At 49.1% G+C, this 16,874-nt stretch overlaps 5 protein-coding genes and 1 non-coding gene across 6 annotated transcripts; 4 read left to right on the top strand and 2 right to left on the bottom strand.

The window, feature by feature from the left end:
- Positions 1-8,102: 8,102 nt before the first annotated feature.
- On the bottom strand, positions 8,103-8,462 carry BU25DRAFT_461491 (uncharacterized protein; the record flags this gene model as incomplete). The annotated part of the gene is made up of 2 exons (XM_033710450.1): positions 8,103-8,195; positions 8,250-8,462. 2 exons carry the CDS (start codon positions 8,460-8,462, stop codon positions 8,103-8,105), a joined length of 306 nt encoding a protein of 101 aa, XP_033558184.1.
- An 838-nt stretch (positions 8,463-9,300) lies between these two features.
- Positions 9,301-11,565, top strand: BU25DRAFT_442229 (uncharacterized protein; the record flags this gene model as incomplete). The annotated part of the gene is made up of 6 exons (XM_033709284.1): positions 9,301-9,812; positions 10,047-10,215; positions 10,265-10,494; positions 10,542-10,883; positions 10,935-11,270; positions 11,482-11,565. The coding sequence occupies exons 1-6, from the start codon at positions 9,459-9,461 to the stop codon at positions 11,563-11,565; spliced, it is 1,515 nt and encodes a 504-aa protein (XP_033558183.1). The 5' UTR covers positions 9,301-9,458.
- Positions 11,566-11,963: 398 nt separating this feature from the next.
- BU25DRAFT_493894 (kinase-like protein) lies at positions 11,964-13,814 on the top strand (the record flags this gene model as incomplete). The annotated part of the gene is made up of 2 exons (XM_033711740.1): positions 11,964-12,702; positions 12,753-13,814. Exons 1-2 carry the CDS (start codon positions 12,148-12,150, stop codon positions 13,812-13,814), a joined length of 1,617 nt encoding a protein of 538 aa, XP_033558182.1. The 5' UTR covers positions 11,964-12,147.
- Positions 13,815-14,273: 459 nt separating this feature from the next.
- Positions 14,274-14,538, bottom strand: BU25DRAFT_165266 (uncharacterized protein). Its single transcript, XM_033700768.1, has one exon. It carries the CDS (start codon positions 14,484-14,486, stop codon positions 14,325-14,327), a length of 162 nt encoding a protein of 53 aa, XP_033558181.1. The 5' UTR covers positions 14,487-14,538; the 3' UTR covers positions 14,274-14,324.
- Positions 14,285-14,372, top strand: BU25DRAFT_t114. Its single transcript has one exon. It is a non-coding gene; the product is annotated as a tRNA-Gly (tRNA).
- Positions 14,539-14,685: 147 nt separating the features above from the next.
- On the top strand, positions 14,686-16,646 carry BU25DRAFT_413878 (DUF1766-domain-containing protein). The gene has a single exon (XM_033707150.1). The coding sequence runs from the start codon at positions 14,924-14,926 to the stop codon at positions 16,484-16,486; it is 1,563 nt and encodes a 520-aa protein (XP_033558180.1). The 5' UTR covers positions 14,686-14,923; the 3' UTR covers positions 16,487-16,646.
- Positions 16,647-16,874: the final 228 nt, after the last annotated feature.

Raw genomic sequence — 16,874 nt, 5'->3', positions numbered from 1 at the left:
TTTGATAGACAAACAAATCAGCTCCCAAAACTGCTGAACACACGCGCTAGACGCCCTAGATATCGTGAGATGTCTGTACAAAGAAAGAATTCTGAAATTCGACGTTCGCGCTTCCAGTGCAAACAAGCAGTTACCCCACATCTCGGACCTATATCGAAGCGAGACGTGGCTGATTCGCCTCCGACTAATACTCCATATCAAACGGTACGGACCCCGCGGCCGGAGATTACTGTAGTTATGTACAGCATGTAAAGATGCTTCCCCAACGGCTTTAGGCATGAGTGTCGGGTGTCCGATGTCAAACAAGCTTACATTGTCCATCATCAGACGGACGTTCGATTGTCTTTTCTCTGGGCCGAAGTCGGAAAGCCACTGCATGATTCCGAAATCCCATCCGCGGGGCCCGATGTAGATTCGGTATCTGCGACCTTCCTTCAACATCATGTCACAACACTGACAACTTCTTTTCAACTTCAGCGATTGCAAGCAGTATTAGAAATTCCTACCGGGATAACAATGTCATATAGAGTTCAACGAAACCCAGCACATCCCCAGCGTTGGGCACCATTTGACCGCACATCTGCTTCGAGCGTCATTCGATTCTACGCAGCACGTACAACATCTACGATGTCTTTCAATCACGTTGTGGATTTGAGGATTTGGATCCAACCCCACCGCAGATAATGTGTGTTCAGTAACTTAGGCTTGATGGCTTCTTTCGTATCAGTACAAGCCAATACGTTCTTTATTCTCATTTAGTGCAAAAGAGGAGCTCGGGGTGTACTCTAAGCAAGCAGGTGTAAGAACAGTTCCAAAGTCAGCGATTACTTCATCTAACTATGCCATAGGCCCGTCTGGACTCGTTGGGACTCATTGAAAATCACATTATAAGCGAAGATTGGTAGCTGTCCTGCCCGAGCTTTCAAGTAACACACCGTGGAAGGCCGCCTCTATCTCTGCGCCTGCGCCCCCATTGTCCAAAAGACTCTGTCCAAATATCGACGCAATTAGGTATGGTTTCTTCCCTGCCTGTGAAATGGACGGCGTCACACTTGAAATTTTGCGAACTGTCTGACAGTGCGGGTGGCCAGCAACCTTTACAATGAGCCAAGCTCGTATACAAGCGATACCAAGTACATGATACCTTTACAGGTCTATCGTCGCATAACGCGTCTAAGAGCTATATGGGTAAGCACGCGGGTCGGTTCGCGATCCAGTACATACGGCCTCCTGCCAAGTGGTCAAGCTCACTTTCAGCCTAGCGCAGCTGCATGCACATATTACCGAGCAGTCACAAAATAAACTTTACGCGCGACTATGCGAATCTGACGGAGGGGATCAATGAAGCACCCCAAGGTGCTATGAGCCACTAGAATGGTTCAGTTGCAACTCATCGTCGCCGACTCGAAGCAATTTTCTCGATTGCCATGCGGACACAATGAGGAAGTAGTGGAAACAGATTAGGAGCTTGCCGGAGTTAGTGACTATTGGATGACCATGTCAATGGCCTCACAAAGCACCCGTTTGAGAAAGGCATGAAAATACCTTTCGCATCCTGTTGCTGTTATGGGCGTGTAGCCGTAAGGTCTCATTGCAGACGCCGATCGGGTTGAAGGCTTGCCATCAGAACTCAAATTTGTACCGCCTCGTCAGCTGTTACCGACGAGTTCGATCTTCTGATGATGCAAGTTTCTGCCGTCCACGGGACAGCTATCAACGCGAAGAGAGAGAGAGACCGTAGGCTTGGCTGCCTCAACGAGAACCGCCGACCCGACAATTATGCTGTCCACAAGAACCCTTTACGAAAGATCTTCATCCAAAGTGAGAGGGTTCCCCCAAGCAATCGTCAAGGTAAATGTCGAATACCTTGAAGAGATACCAACTTGCCGATCATCAATTACTGTCAGAGTTCAGTGAAGAACTGTACGCAAAGGGAAGAATTTGAAGATTGTACTGAGGTTGTATTGAGTGAAGCTACGAACAGTATATATAGGTGAGTAGCTGTAAACAACGCTGGTGTGACGTGGCAGTCACTCTCATGGAGGTGAGGTACGACAGGCAGGAGCACCCCAAACCGTGACAATTACGGATGACCAAGTGGAATGATCTGCAACATTTCTTTCTACCATCACCTCTAAAACCATGCACCCTCGACTTCGCCCTTACTCTGAGCTCGCAGAAAGTTTTATACACTCCGGAGTGTCGGTATCGTACGTCAAATGGACGACTACTTGCAACGACCGCAGGTCAGTCCACACTTTTAAGTTGGCTCCATGCAATATTATAGCATCAACACAGCAGCTGCATCCATATACCGGTTGGTGCCATATGGTCTACAAGAGATTTGTATCATGTTCGTTAAGCAGACTGACATACCATTTTCATTGACGTAGAATTCAAAGTATATATAGAGCGTCCACACTCTGCCTGCAGTCCCCAAGTCGAACTACTCCTCTCATCACTACACAGGCAGTCAGCAAGAAAATCCCTAAGCTTATGATGCACTCTTTACGCGCAATAACTTTCCTGGGGCTTATGCTATCGACAGCAGCTCAGCGTCGTTTCTGTTCCGACGAAACGCCCCCCCCCCCCCAATAATTATTCTCCGTTAACCCTTATAAAAGCTGTCACGAGGCCGCCGTCGTAAGTGAAACTAGACACGGAGCAATTCAGAGAGCTTCAAACTCACCTACCATATTAGTATGCTTGTTAGTCGGGGAATGGCAATTTGCGTTGGATCCATGTTGAGGACTGTCCAGAATCTGACTAGAATCGTTACTGTTGAAATTCTAATGACAGCGATCGTGTTGCCGTTTGCCATAACAAACCTCCTTGTGACACCTGTTGAGGGTTTCTGGAAGGTACTATGTTGCGAGAGATAGTAGTATGTGGATATAGATTGTTCAGTAACGCGAAGGATTTCCATTATCCTGTTTTATGAAAACCCCACACATTCCATTCATTTGACACTAATTGTCCGCGCATATGCTTCAACCGTTTCTCGATATCCTCCAAGAAGCTGCTCTCAGTTCGTTGTTACCTCAGCCAACCATCACCGTCAACAATGGTACTATCCTGGAAGATGTCTAGACAGTGACTCCCTTTCGTTGAGTGTATCCTCAAAAATACTGGAATTGAAGGTACCGTTTGTAACGGTCAGGCTGCGGGTGACTTGAGCACACAAGCGCAAGTTGCACTCCAGGATGCCCGGAGTTGACAAATTGCGCCAACCCTGCCTATCTGCAAGTGCGATCCTAGCAATAGTGCTATTGATGGGCGCCTCCAGACGTTCCATGGCATCGCAGTCTTTGGAGAGCGGCTTGAGGGCGTTAGAGTTGAAATTTGTATAGGACCCACCCCCTGAACTTTGATGGCTACTTACACGGATGAAGGAACCAGAAGGCGTAGCATGATTGCAAAGGTATTGACTGCCACTTTGTCCACATGATATTTTAGTGTTGGACGTGACGTTCTGACAACTGCTCGTGACCACCAGAGTGGAAAACTAGTCCCACTGACAATTTCCTGTAGTGCAGGTAAACTGAATTGGAGAACACAGAGTATAAAGACCATTCAGTACTGCACCCTGCATACTCGGAACCATCGTCGAAGCTAAGGTGGTCTCAGATCGAAAACTCGAACGCCCGGTCTTGTGTACTCACTAATCAGTTCTGTCGCCCCTCTATAACCTAAGGGTTGGCCGTATGCGGAGTCATGTATATGACTGGTGTAGAATGTTGCTTCGCCAGAGATCACGGATCTTGGAGGATACGAAAGCACCTGTTGCGCAAATGGTTCCATAACTAGCGTCAAAATCGTGATGACAGAACCCCAGGTTACCAACTTGGTCTTAATGTGGAGTCTCCAGATGAGCTCCAAAGATCCCTACGGACCCTGACTAGCATCTTCAAACACCTGGACTTTGCGCAGGGGCCTTGAGGTGTCGACAAGGTGTATCTACTTGAGCTGACTTATGCAGGAAGCAACGGGAACCATAAGAGCTGTTCTCGACAAAGTGGAAAGAACAGCAATCAGGGTGTTGAACGTGATCCCGAAGACAAATCCCCAACTTGCGAGTGATCTAGTGTCGTTTGTTGCGAGTACACCCACAACAGCTGCAAAACATCCCAAATTGAAGATAGAAGCGCCGAATTCCCATTGCCTATCTCTAGTACTGAATTGAGGAGGCTTGCTCAGCGGATTTGAGACAACTTCGCTTGTGTAGAACTTTTGTATCGATGAGCCGGAAGGGTAGCGCGCCATTGTTGTTGATTCTGTAAGACTCGGTACACTGTCATCGACGCGACGATCTGTTATGTCGTTCCCAAAGTACAAAGTCGAATCGTATTCGGCATCCCGCAACGCATACGGCGCATCAGGCCTAAGCGAGTTCGAACCAATATGTGTCGATGGCATATTGTCCAGCTGATGGCACTCCTGGTTGTGTGATTGCGAGAAGTTGTTGTGAGTATGCTCCATGGTCACCGAAAAGTTGACCTCGATCCCAAGGCGGGGCAGGAGGAGCCACAGCCTGAATATAATGTAGAATCCACATCTCTCTTGAGCCTAAGGATGTTCAGATTGCCAGGGAAGGGGCTAAGATCAGTTGGCTGCCTTATTGATGTAACGCCGCAGATAATAGACCAGGTGTGGAAGGATTGAGATAATTGTGTTGATTGATCTTGAGAGCTATTGGCTGGAACCGATCGAGACTATATAGTAGAAGGAGATAGCAGTGAAGAGTTAGGGAAGCAACCCAAACTAACCGAATGAGCTGGACTATCAGTGCAGCGGGCCGTTGGCAAACACTGCAACAGGCCGCTGGTAGACACTGCAACGGACCGCTGGCAAACACTGCAACGGACCGCCAGCAAACACCAGGCGTGGCTGACAAGCGCATGGGTTAGACGAAGCTAAAGGATGCGAGCGTTGTTGGAAGGAGGTTCTGGCGGATACCGACTACCACACTTACTAGCGTCTGTTTATTTAAGCAACTTCCATAGCTGAGATGAATCGATAACTCTTACACCCAACAAGCGTCACACAGCGTGAATCAGGATATAAGTGGCAAATCATTGCTGACTTTTATCAAAAAACTGCATCGGTGGTTTAGTGGAACTATCATTGCCCTGCCATATATAGAGAGTTTTGCTTGCGCTGTTTTGCCGGGGTTTGATGTATCTTTCTTTCTGGTTTTCGATTCACAATTCGGCTTCGGTGGCGCTCCCCGGACGATGGCTTGGCGCAACAAAGATGGACTACGAGAATTCATTTTTGGAAAACTAAGAGCGATCAACGGAACGACGCGTGATCCATATGCCGGCGCCTGTAAGGCGATGGGAGACAGTGGCAGGAGACAGTGGCTCGATGGATGAACCCATCCTAAATGTATGCTGTTCTGAAGCCAGCCTATTCTGAGTTCATTATATATCCCTTTACGATTCGAAGTTCGAGAACAACGCGACGCCAATATGTATCAGTTCGATGACATTACAGCCTTAGCCTGCGGCAAAACCATACCTGTGTCGATTGAAGAAGCGCTGAGGCGTACGAAAGGGAAGGTGTGAAGCGGCTGCTTAGACTTTGGAAAAGGCAAGACCCAGATTACACAGTCTGCGTATAGCTCAGCTAATGCATTCAGGTTTGCTTTCAATCTTCCTCTTCCTTATAGAGAGGCTGAAGTCGCTGCGCCTTCCAGTCTGAGATACGATTCTGTTGGGGATCGTGAGTGATCAGTACGCTGTGGGAAGAATTGAAGGATTGAACTGAGGTTGTATTGGGTGAAGCTACGGACAGTACATATAGGTGAGTAGCTGTAAACAACGCTAGTGTGACGTGGCAGTCACTCTCATGGAGGTGAGGTTCGACAGGCAAGAGCGCCCTGAACCGTGACAGATTCCGTGGGTTCAAGCATACATGGCGTGGAGTGAAGACTGGGAGAGACAGGATCAGTCACCGAATCACTGTTACAAAACTTCTGAAGGAGTTCCAACAGATTCAACGCACCATGCGTCTAGTCAGACAGTCAAGAGATAGCAGTTATTAAAAAGGTGTTATTCAAAGACAAATGAGCACTAGAGCTGGCGGTGACTAATCCCTCTTACAGTACATCAAAGGCCTCGCAAAGACAGCAGGCGCCTCAACTGCTATGAGGCCCAAGTCTGTGGCCTATGCCCTTGATGCGGACGAGATACAGTTCTCTCTGTGGAACTGCTGTAAACGTGTGTTCGCGCATCCACGTATGATGGTACAGTTCTCGTTCTGGCTTCATGTTGTCTCTGTCTGGGTCTACGAACAGGGGAAGTGACAGATTCTTTGTCCCATCGCGGTTCCAACGAGCGTGTTCACTATGGCGATGTTACCATCAGCCTTGTAGCAAGGGACTGCCAGCTTCGGTACCAGATCAAGATCGCATTACGGAATCGCAAATTCCCGAGAGACAATGAGAAAAAGATGTAGGTTTGCTTGGAGGTGTTATTGTTGTTCTACAAGCTGACTTCTGCTAGAAAAACTGTCAGGGAGCGTGGAAAGTACACATGTGCGGAAATATTGAAGGATTGAACTGAGGTTGTATTGGGTGAAGCTACGAACAGTATGTATAGGTGAACGACAGTAAACAGCGCTAGTGTAACAAGGAAGTCACCCTTATGGAAGGTGAGGTACAACAGGTGAGGTACTCCAAACCGTGACAAATACTGTAGGGAAGCGGGGATAGTACGCATGTGGGCAGGACTGAAGGATTGAACTAATTATTCTACATGCTACGGAGGGGAGCTATACATAATGAAATGTCTACATTGACGTCGTGTAGCTGTCAACATGTAGTCGTGCGACGTAGCAACCAATTAGCAGATAAGCTCCCGTGCGGCTACATGGAGGCCACCTGTTTCTCTGAAGACGAGGGCTTCTACGAGGATGTTAGCGATGCACCCAAATATCCCGAAAAGACTAGGCTACGAGAGATTGTCGTAAACAAGATGAACAATTTATCAAGCTGTTGTGAAGAGCCGCTAAAGGATATCGCCAACGTCATACCACAGTTGCTCCGGACCGATCCATAGCAACGGCTGACTGCTGGGAAACTCGTCACCATGCTGAAACACATCGACAATGGTGAGACAGCCTAGTGAATTCCATCGATTCGAGCGCTGCACTCTATTCAGAACAAACTTCTCTTTGGGCCTGATGGATGTTTCTGATTCCGACTCGGACGGCTCCACTTTCGGCGACATGGTGTAAGGTCCAGCGGCCCACTGATGATTAGTGGAGTTCATGTGTGGATGCACGGCATCTAAATCTGTTCTTGTTGTGTACACAATCTGTGTTTTCCCTCCTAGTTTGTGCCACATCCATACCTGTTCTGATTCGGCGCTCTGCATGGCGTTGGGTGGGTTTCTATGACGGTTCTGAATACAATAGGTATCAGGTAATGGAAATTGAGGTTCACTGAAGTTGAATTGAACTAAGCTGTGTGTTTAAATAACCATGAGGACAGGGAGGTTTGACCGTGAAACTGTTGTGTTACCGTAGGCATTTGAAGGAGTACCATATCGGTCCGTTTATACTCCACCTCACTGTACTGAACTCACTATACTGCGACAGTTTCTTTGTGGAAGCACTGTACATGGGTCTCCATGACTTATCAATTCATCACTGTTTTGCGGTAGGCTCGTTCGGAAGGCGAATATATAATGGCTGTGGTGCTGCCCATTTTACAACACTTGCTTACAGACAGTGGAGATGGTGAAATAGTGCACAAAGGTGAGGTGATGGATGGTGTGAAGTAATGGTACTGAAAGATGCAATGTGAGTATGGAATCAAACCTCCTTCGCTAATTCAAACGCCCATCTCCATTGCCCACTTGTTTGTGTAGCTTCGATTTCGATGCAATATACGCAGATGGTGAAGACCATGTTGAACTTGTGGAGCTCTTCTTATGTAGACGTAGGGCGTATGCTCACTCCATCAAGTGATCGCCCTCCACGACGCCTGGCTTGTTGTGTGTTCTGTGCACGATGCGGAAGTAATTGGCTTCAATACAGCGCTTTAGTGTTGAACTCGAAGATCGATTTCGCAAAGTTCGAGAGTTCTCTATGACATGTTAGTATAGACTGGCACCTTGGTGGATAGCTGTCGATCGACTTGCCTCGTCAAGCCAATCAGGCGCATCGAGGTACCATTTATTGAATTTCCACTGCTAAGTGTTAACATCTGACTTTTGATATTACAGGTGGATGGGAGAGCATACGCTCAGTCGATAGCTGCCCAGTGGAAATCTCTTGCTGCAAAGCTCTAGAAGTTTATCGTCATCGATGTATCGGTCCTCGATGATCTGTGGTGAGGGACTTCTGGGGGCTGGCGCGGGCCGCTCAGGAATTGGGTTTTGAGTGACCTTCATGACCGCGGCAGCCATACTGACAGTATCTGGAATGTTACGAGGTGTCTTCTTTTGGAAACGCATTTTGCGTGACGTATCGAAAGAAACTGTAGTAGCTGCGACTAAGTATTCCGGTAGGTGGTGGGTCGGAGCACTGGGGGTAGTCATGAGAGGGGTGGAGCCCCAGAGGCAGTGTCAGGACAGCCTACCAAAAAGTCTACCCAGATCTTACTTGCTAATTACACTGCCACGTCGACTGGGCTGAGCTCTTGCAGTAGTCGTTACTAAAAGGCAGTGTCGACGCAATCTGCCTTACTCATACTCGAGACCTGCCCACTACAGGAAGGCCTTGCACTAGTATGCTACATGATAGCATGCGAGGGTGAGTCACTGGAAACGGGACAAATGATTTCTGCCTTCGATGTATAGATTTCTGATCTATGTAGAGGCGAGCCAGCATGATCCGAAGAATGACGATCGTTAAATGTTTCAGTCGAGCATATTCTCAACGTTGCACATGGTGTCCACCTCTGCAAGTAAGTTGACAAGGCGTATTTCTAGAGGATCTGGTGTGCAAAGTGTGTCGTCCGATGCCTGATGTGTTGGCGATGCATGAATATATCGTTAGCCTGCAGTCTGCGGGGCGCAGGGCATTACCCCAGGCTGCTTTCGAGCTACTGAACATGGTGGCGATGACTTGTCCAAAGTAGTCCAGAGCCAATGCTGTAGCTTTCAGAGCAGGATTTTTCGTTCTTGTAGCGGTCAGTCGAATGGTGGTGAAGAGGAAAAGAAAAAGATGCAGCTGCTGGTTGATGTGATGAACCACGCTAGTGCCTCATCTAGCTAGCGTTGGTGCACTTGCATGCGAGGACGCTTCTCAGCCTTCCCGCCTGTGATGCGCCCAACACACATCAGCATCATGCAGCAGCAAAATTCGTCGTCTTGTCTCAAGATCGCTCCCATGTGACGGCTTATGTTAACGCACTTCCCGGCAGAGTCGTCTACATGCAGTTTACCGACCCGGGATGATCATCGTCACCTCGTCTGAGATCAAACCCTCAAACACTTTGCGTCAACGCCATGGAAACATCTGAGTACTTCGAACGCACTTTGTTCTACGATAAAAGTCCTGATGCAAACGATTATTACGAGAGTTCTGCAGGACTAGTCTTCGTGGGAAATTCTACGGAGACACCTGTTGAAGTTCGAGTGCAATCATGCAGCAAGTTCCTCCAGATTGAGAAGACAACTCGCGACACAAACTCTGAAAACCGAGTGGTTATCAGCAAGGAAGAATACCCTGACAGTACAGAATCCGTAGACAGGCTGGAATACCACTCAGACCATCGACCTAGACAGGCAGATACCGTGCACGATGGTTGTTATCCATTCGCATACAAAGATACAAAGCTTTCGCCGGATTCTGCGAAGGACGTAGAATCAAACAGTGATGAAAGCCGCTCTGTGTTAAGCCGAGCATCCAGCACAACCCCACTTCCCGCCATAGACCAACGTCAAGGATCTTCAGGTCCTCCCCTCTATCCAGGCCGTCCAGAGCTCGCTGTTCTTCAGCTTGCGCCGAGTGATATCGAACGATTCACTCATGAGACAAGGAACGAGTTCCGGGTCTTCTACCTTCGACAGCGACACTCATATAGCCGTCTTTAGATCACAAAGGATCCATTTGAGCGGCTCCTTGATTCTTGTCATGTCTTCCTGCGGTTCACCGACTACGTTACTGGACTTTGTGCTAAGACCAGTGATTCTGAAGTGGGACCACCACCTCTGAAGTTCAGGCCTTTGCGCTCAATAAACGACAGCATGTATCGTGGATTTGGTAAGACGATCAGCGCCATCCTCCCAGTTCATGCGCTAACGTAGAACAGGCCAGTTCGCAGTCTATCATCGTTACAAGCCTGCTCAGAACAGTCCATGTTCGATGTGGATCTTGGCTGGGGTGTCGCAATGTACAGAGCCATGCCTCGATGGATACACACGAAGTGTCTGTGATTTGGCCGGAGCCAACCCCTTTGAGATACACATGATCTTCCTCGACACATGTATCACCAACTGGAGACCATACTTGGCTCATTTGACTCGACTGGTGAAAGAACAGGTATTCTTTTGGACACTGGTCCTCTTATGAAAGCTGATATGATCCAGTCTGGCAGAAGTTCTGGATTCATTTTGAGCGGCAATCAGAGCAAGAACCTCGTTACGATTACAGTCGAAGATCATCAGCAGTTGAAGGAGATTGAAGATGACGTAGCCGATCTTGTCCTATGTCTGGATTCTACATTGGATACCCTGACGTCCTTCATGCGTATGTATGAAGACTTTCGGCTTCACCGTCAGGAATCCCAAACCATCAACGAAGTTCAAAAGGCTTGTGTGTCCAAATGCAATGCCATAGTGGTTGCATTCGAGGAGAAAGCGCAAGAGATATCGTACAACCGCAAAAAGGCGGACAACTTACAGTCCAAGATTCAAAACACCAGGAAGCTTGTATGTGTAGTCCTACTGATAGGCAGGAAAGAAAGCTGACAAATCTATCAGGTATCCTCACTGCTCGAAAGACAGAGCGCTCACAATATCAACCAGCAGATAGGCGCGCTCGAAAGCCTCGAAAAACAAGGTCAGCAGGAGAACAGAAGCATGAGACAATTCACCGAAAAGAGCAGTCGAGACTCCTCCAGCATGCGCATCCTTACTATCATAACCATGGTCTACTTGCCTTGCACCATTGTCTCCAACTTCTTTTCGACACAATTCGTGAACCAGATCGAATCAGACACAGGGGCTTTCACACTTCAGTACGCCCAAAATACTTGGCTCTTTTTCGCGATATCAGTGCCCTTGACACTCTTTACCATTTTCGTGTGGTTTTTATGGGTCAGTCTGAGCACGTTTTTGGAGCACCACAATCGCAGGAGCAACTCTAACAGCGAGGAGTACATCGAGAATCTCCACTCAGCCAACATGAAAGCAGACAGGGCGTTTGCTAGGCTTCCATGAGGACCTACCTGCGTCGAAGGCTTGCATTAGTGCGAAACCAGTGGGGCGCAATTCACGGTGCATAGCTTAAATATTGACCAATTGCCAGAAACACCTATGCTCACAAGGGATCTGTCAGCCTGCATACAACAGTCATTGGGCTCATGGGCTGGAATGTCGTTCACAAGGCTGAGTGGAGCTCAACAATCTGTGCTACCATTGAAGAGCACCGTACCCCGAACTGATATGAGTGGTTGCATTGTAGCAGAGCCTTGGGCAGCATGTCACTTTAACGGTGCTGCGACCTGGCTAAGGTAATGGATCGCGTCTGCCATCCTGCAGCTGTCGGCAGAAGCGAACTGCACTTGGGACTGGCCAACTTCACGACAAGCACGTGCACCCCATCAAGTCAGCTCTGCACGTACATCGTCATTAACACAGCCCGCATTGACTACTCTGACCGGTCCGCTTAGCCAATCTATCCTTCAAGGTGAAGCAACCAATGCGGCCATGATTGCCGTTGTTAAGTACCACCACAGAGGTTTCTGTAGCGAACGACGGCTCGTTCTAACCAACTCTTCGGGGCGATGGCTGACACCGTCAAATGCGACCCTCCGCCATCACTCCATACGGACGTTTGCCTAGTTGCCTCTTTGCGCAGCCTTGCAAGCTCATAAGCTTGCGCTAATCTCCATGATGTTGTCGAAGTGGATCAACTGCGAATTTCTCCTTCATCGTATTTAGAACTTGTGCGACGCCGCATTGTCCCCTTACTATGTCCAAGCAACCGTCACCCATATTTGCGGATACCTACCAGGTGTTTACGTACATACAACATAACTTGTCGGAAACAGTTTTTCGAGGCGAGAGGCAGAAGTTCCTGCCAAAATCAGCGCTCGATAATGTTACCAAGAAGGACACAATCAAGCTCGTAGCTTCCGAGGATGAAAGTCTATTTCTTGAGGAAAAGGATCTGGACGAATTTGTGGAACATGTGGGCAGGGATGGCCCAAGATTGTTTGCGACCTGTGTACGGGCTGACTTACCGATGTCCTGCGTCCTTCTCTTGCTCAACAAAGGTTTCACAGATGCAGACATGCCATTGAGCGAAGACGATTGTCCCGGTCCCCGACTTCGAAAGCGATTTGTCAGCAGCTTTGTACCAAATCAGTCTCTGTTTAACACTGCATACTTTGACTTGGATACCATACAAATTCTTGACAACCTCACGAAGCCTATTGCTTTCGATGAGAGCAAGTCACTTGGCAAAGGCGCCTTCGGTACAGTTTTTACCATCGAAATCCACCCGGAACATAGATCGTTCCCAAGTGTAAGATTTGCCCAATCTACTGCAAGATTTCGCGCTGACACCACTTATAGGGCAATCGCAAGGATGAGTTTGCGATGAAGGTAACAGATTACGAAGGAACCCGCGAACTACCCTATCATCGCGCTATGGCAAGCTTATCTCACGTGCACCTTCTGAAATGTCTTACCAGCTTCATTTTCAGTTCGAAGTACCATATGATCTACGAGAAGGCCGACTGCAACCTCGAGGAATTTATGGCAAAGCATCAGAATGCCTCCGGCGTGCGATCGCTGCGTGCTCAAGACCTCGCGCAACAACTCTCGGGGATCGTTGGGGCTCTGTCTGTCATCCACAATCAGTCGCCACCCGATGAAGATGCGAACCGATTAGGTATTCCCCAGCAGGAGTCCCAGAAGTCCGGCTACATTCATGACATCAAGACGGACAACCTGCTTTTGTTCAAGTATATCCAAGATGGGAAGGATATCTATTGGTTCAGGCTCTCAGACTTCTCATGCGCTAAAGTCGTCGAGTTCGTTGCGACCGTGAGTGGTCTGCACAGGCAAAGCTGGCAAAGCACCAGCAAGTCAGGCACCCCAATCTACAGAGCGCCAGAGTCTATGACTCAGGGTAAGACCTCTCGTCCGTATGACTTGTGGTCACTCGGCTGTGTCTTCCTTGAGGTTTTGGTCTGGTTCATTGAGGGGTACAAAGCCTTGGAGGACTTCCGTGAGCAGCGATTCCGATCGGTCAAACCCAACGGCATCGAGGATCATGGGTTCTACTACACAGATGAGGTTGGGCCCAATCCGAGAGTGCAACTACGGCAGCCGGTGATCCAACGGATCAGCGCCATTACCAGACGCTGTGACGGGCATCTGCAAGTCATTGCCAAGGTCATTCCGCAGATGCTCGAGATCGAACCAAAGAAACGCATCACCGCTGAGCAACTGCTCAAACGCCTGAGAATCGTCGGCGAGGCTGCACCACTGCCTATCCAAGTTGCGTCAACTAGAACCTTCGACTTGACGCCCTTGAAAGACAGTCTGTCACTGCCTCCGACATATGTGTCCGATTCTGATTCAGACTTCGGTGGTGTTGTCAAGGTCCAGCGACCGACTGATGAACGATGAGCCTTTTCCCTTTCAGCTTGTTTGTCCATCAACCATTCTTATAAGTTGTTTTGGCGTATAATATTCGCACATAATCTAACTTCAGTCTCGCCGGAGGCCGGAGAATGCTGGATGTATAGTATATGTTCAGATTATTGTAACATCCTGGGTATCATACTGGGCTTTCTTCTCTTCCAATTCGTCTCTGTATACCCGAGTCATTTAATATTTGTTGCAATTAGTTATCAGTTAGTGGAGAAGCTTGAGAAAGGCAATAGGGCCTAATGCAAGGAGTAGCGGGGAGTTTCTTTAGGTCGGGTATATACTCTCGCACGCTAGGAAAACTTTCCCACATTTTCTCCCAACAAGTCTGACCCAATGCAGCAAGGAGGTCACGACGCACATTCGACAACTTTTGCATTTTATAAAAATTTAACATTATATTTTACAATACTCAAATCATTTCTATCAAATCAGTCATTTGATTTCAAGCATCGGTGGTTTAGTGGTAAAATTAGCCGTTGCCAAGCTTCACAGCTCAGTTTCGGCTAGCCCCGGGTTCGATTCCCGGCCGATGCAGGCCTTCTTTTTGCATTGAGGAAATACCTGAAGTGGCCGTCGGACTGGGAACGTTGAAGGTCGTGCCACATCTGCGGTTGTGTGGTCATTTCTGGTTTTCTTTTGTCGATGCATGCAAAAGCCAGACGCAATTGATAAATATGGTTGAAGGCCTCCTCAATTGTGCTCTGGGTTGTTGATGGTGGTGGTGGTTGTTCGTGTCTCGAATTTTGCCCCACACCGAAATGCGCCCAGCACCGCCACGTGCACTCCCACGCGCCTGCCTCGCGAGTTTCGAATCCCCTGTCATCTTTCGACTGCACGTTGCCCACTTGACGCAACGTTTGCCAACAATGTCCCCACTTTCTGTGCTGCATGATGACACTCATTTCCGACGCGTGCCTGAATCTTCATCCTTCACTGCCAAACGAGGCTGTGAGAAGCTCGTCTTCTGAGCGGTGAACAACGAAGCGCCTCCTCAGCTAACAGCGCATACTTCTAACGTTCTTCTTCCATCTCTGCTCACATCTTCAATCAGCACAAATATATTGAAAAACACTCATTCTTTGAACATGGCTTTCACTGGCAGAACACCTGAGTCTTTAATACCACGATCAGACTCTAGAAATCCGGCGACGACGTGCAAAGGCATCACCAAGTCCGGTCGACCATGTAGACGTCCGATCGATGCAAAAATAAGCGATGACGACGGCGTTCTTGCAATCGTTTCAATCGCAGGTGACAGTGACAGCGACGACATCGGCGCTGCAGCGTACTTCTGTTGGCAACACAAGGATCAGGCTGAGCAGCTGGCAGCGACCAAGAGCAATGGACCAGACACACAACTCTACCCACTAAAAGAACGGAGTAGCATAGATACCCTGGTACAGCGCTTAGGAGTGCTGGAGGTAGACGATACCATACAGGAACCGCGCCAAAAGAGGCGGGATAGCAACAAGCAGGAGAATGGGACATCTGGAAGTCGGCCGCCAAGGCGGATAAACCGGCCAGCGACCTGGGATCGCGTCGAGGGACCATTCATCTCAGTGCCAAGCGACGTGATGGCGGCGCAGAAGAAACGTAGAGACAGTCGGCCTTCGAAGCCGTCGCCACAAAGGAAGAAGCCGGGCTTCTGGCAATCTCTATGCTGTGGTGCTGCAGATGACGATGAGATCGAAGTCGTGAGGCACAAGAAGCGTACAAGTCACCGCCCTGACCACACACCGGAAACTCCCATGCAACAGGTGCCGCAAACGCCGCCTCGAACACAACAGACACATGGCCGGCGACCAAGCGCAACTTCAGCTCCAAGACCTGCATCCAGCTCTCAGCAAACGACTGGCCGTAGGCCAGCTAACACAAGCTCTCAAAATGAGTCGGACACGACAAAGATGCTGAGATACATCCCTCAAAACGTGTCTCCGCAGCTTGCTTCCACTCTACTGGCTGAGCTGTCCAAGCCGATCTCGCAACACGACGACGAAGGCTACATATACATTTTCTGGCTAACGGCCGAAGCCTCCGGTCCTGCACCCTCCTCCACCGCATCAACCCTCCTCAACCCGCCATCACGGCCCGACCAAGCACGACGGACTTCAGATGTACTGCGACAATACTCTGTAAAGCACGGCTCACGGCCGCGGTCAGGCTCAACACGCCAGAGGCCTGGCGACGACACAGTCGCTGGTGCCGAGAATGAGAAGGACACCATTCTCCTCAAGATCGGGCGCGCAAACAACGTGCATCGCCGTATGAACGAATGGACACGCCAGTGCGGTTACTCTCTGTCCCTCGTACGCTTCTACCCATACGTGTCATCATCCACGCCAACACCTTCACCGCAAGCATCGCCAGCAAATTCTCGTCGCCAATCTGCGCAGAGTGTAAACGCAAACCGGCGCGCGTCTGATGCCGGCATCGTGCGTAAAGTGCCCACTGTCATGCGCGTGGAGCGCATGATCCATCTGGAGTTAGCAGAACAGCGCGTGATGAAGAAATGCGAGGCATGCGGGAAGCAGCACCAGGAGTGGTTTGAGGTGGAAGCGACAAAGGACGGCGTGAAGAAGGTTGATGAGGTGATCAAGCGATGGGTAGAATGGGCGGAACGGGCGAACGAGGAGCGTACGAAATCATAGTGTAGCCTGGAGTCAGTCAGTGGAGTCTTACAACGATGAATTTTGGTGTATTCTAGGGGTTTGTATGTCTGCGGACCCTAGTTGCCTTCACTCGTAAACGTTGGTCCGTGTGAAATAAAAGCAAACTTGTAGCCACCAAGATATAATGAACACGAAAGAAGCACACCCGCGGATGTTTCGCGTAACTCCAGTTATGGCCACTACCCCACCTTCAACTCCACCACTGAACACTGTCTGGGAGGCCCGCAAGGCCGAATTCGAGCTCACGGAGCCGACTCACTTCACCTACCATCTGTACAAGCTCTATGTTGGCGAGGATCAGAGCGAACCCTGGCACGTGTATCTCTACCGCACCGGCGGCCGCAAGCAGTACAAATTGGAAATTGCA

This window comes from Macroventuria anomochaeta (genome assembly GCF_010093625.1).
Source record: "Macroventuria anomochaeta strain CBS 525.71 unplaced genomic scaffold BU25scaffold_33, whole genome shotgun sequence".
Lineage (NCBI taxonomy): Eukaryota > Fungi > Ascomycota > Dothideomycetes > Pleosporales > Didymellaceae > Macroventuria > Macroventuria anomochaeta.
The sequence above is the reverse complement of the archived record's forward strand: the minus strand, read 5'-3'. Positions and strand labels throughout refer to the sequence as shown.

Excerpts from the sequence above, each read along its gene's own strand:
- BU25DRAFT_165266 (XM_033700768.1), bottom strand. The coding sequence starts at position 14,486 with ATGCATCGACAAAAGAAAACCAGAAATGACCACACAACCGCAGATGTG.
- BU25DRAFT_413878 (XM_033707150.1), top strand. The coding sequence starts at position 14,924 with ATGGCTTTCACTGGCAGAACACCTGAGTCTTTAATACCACGATCAGAC.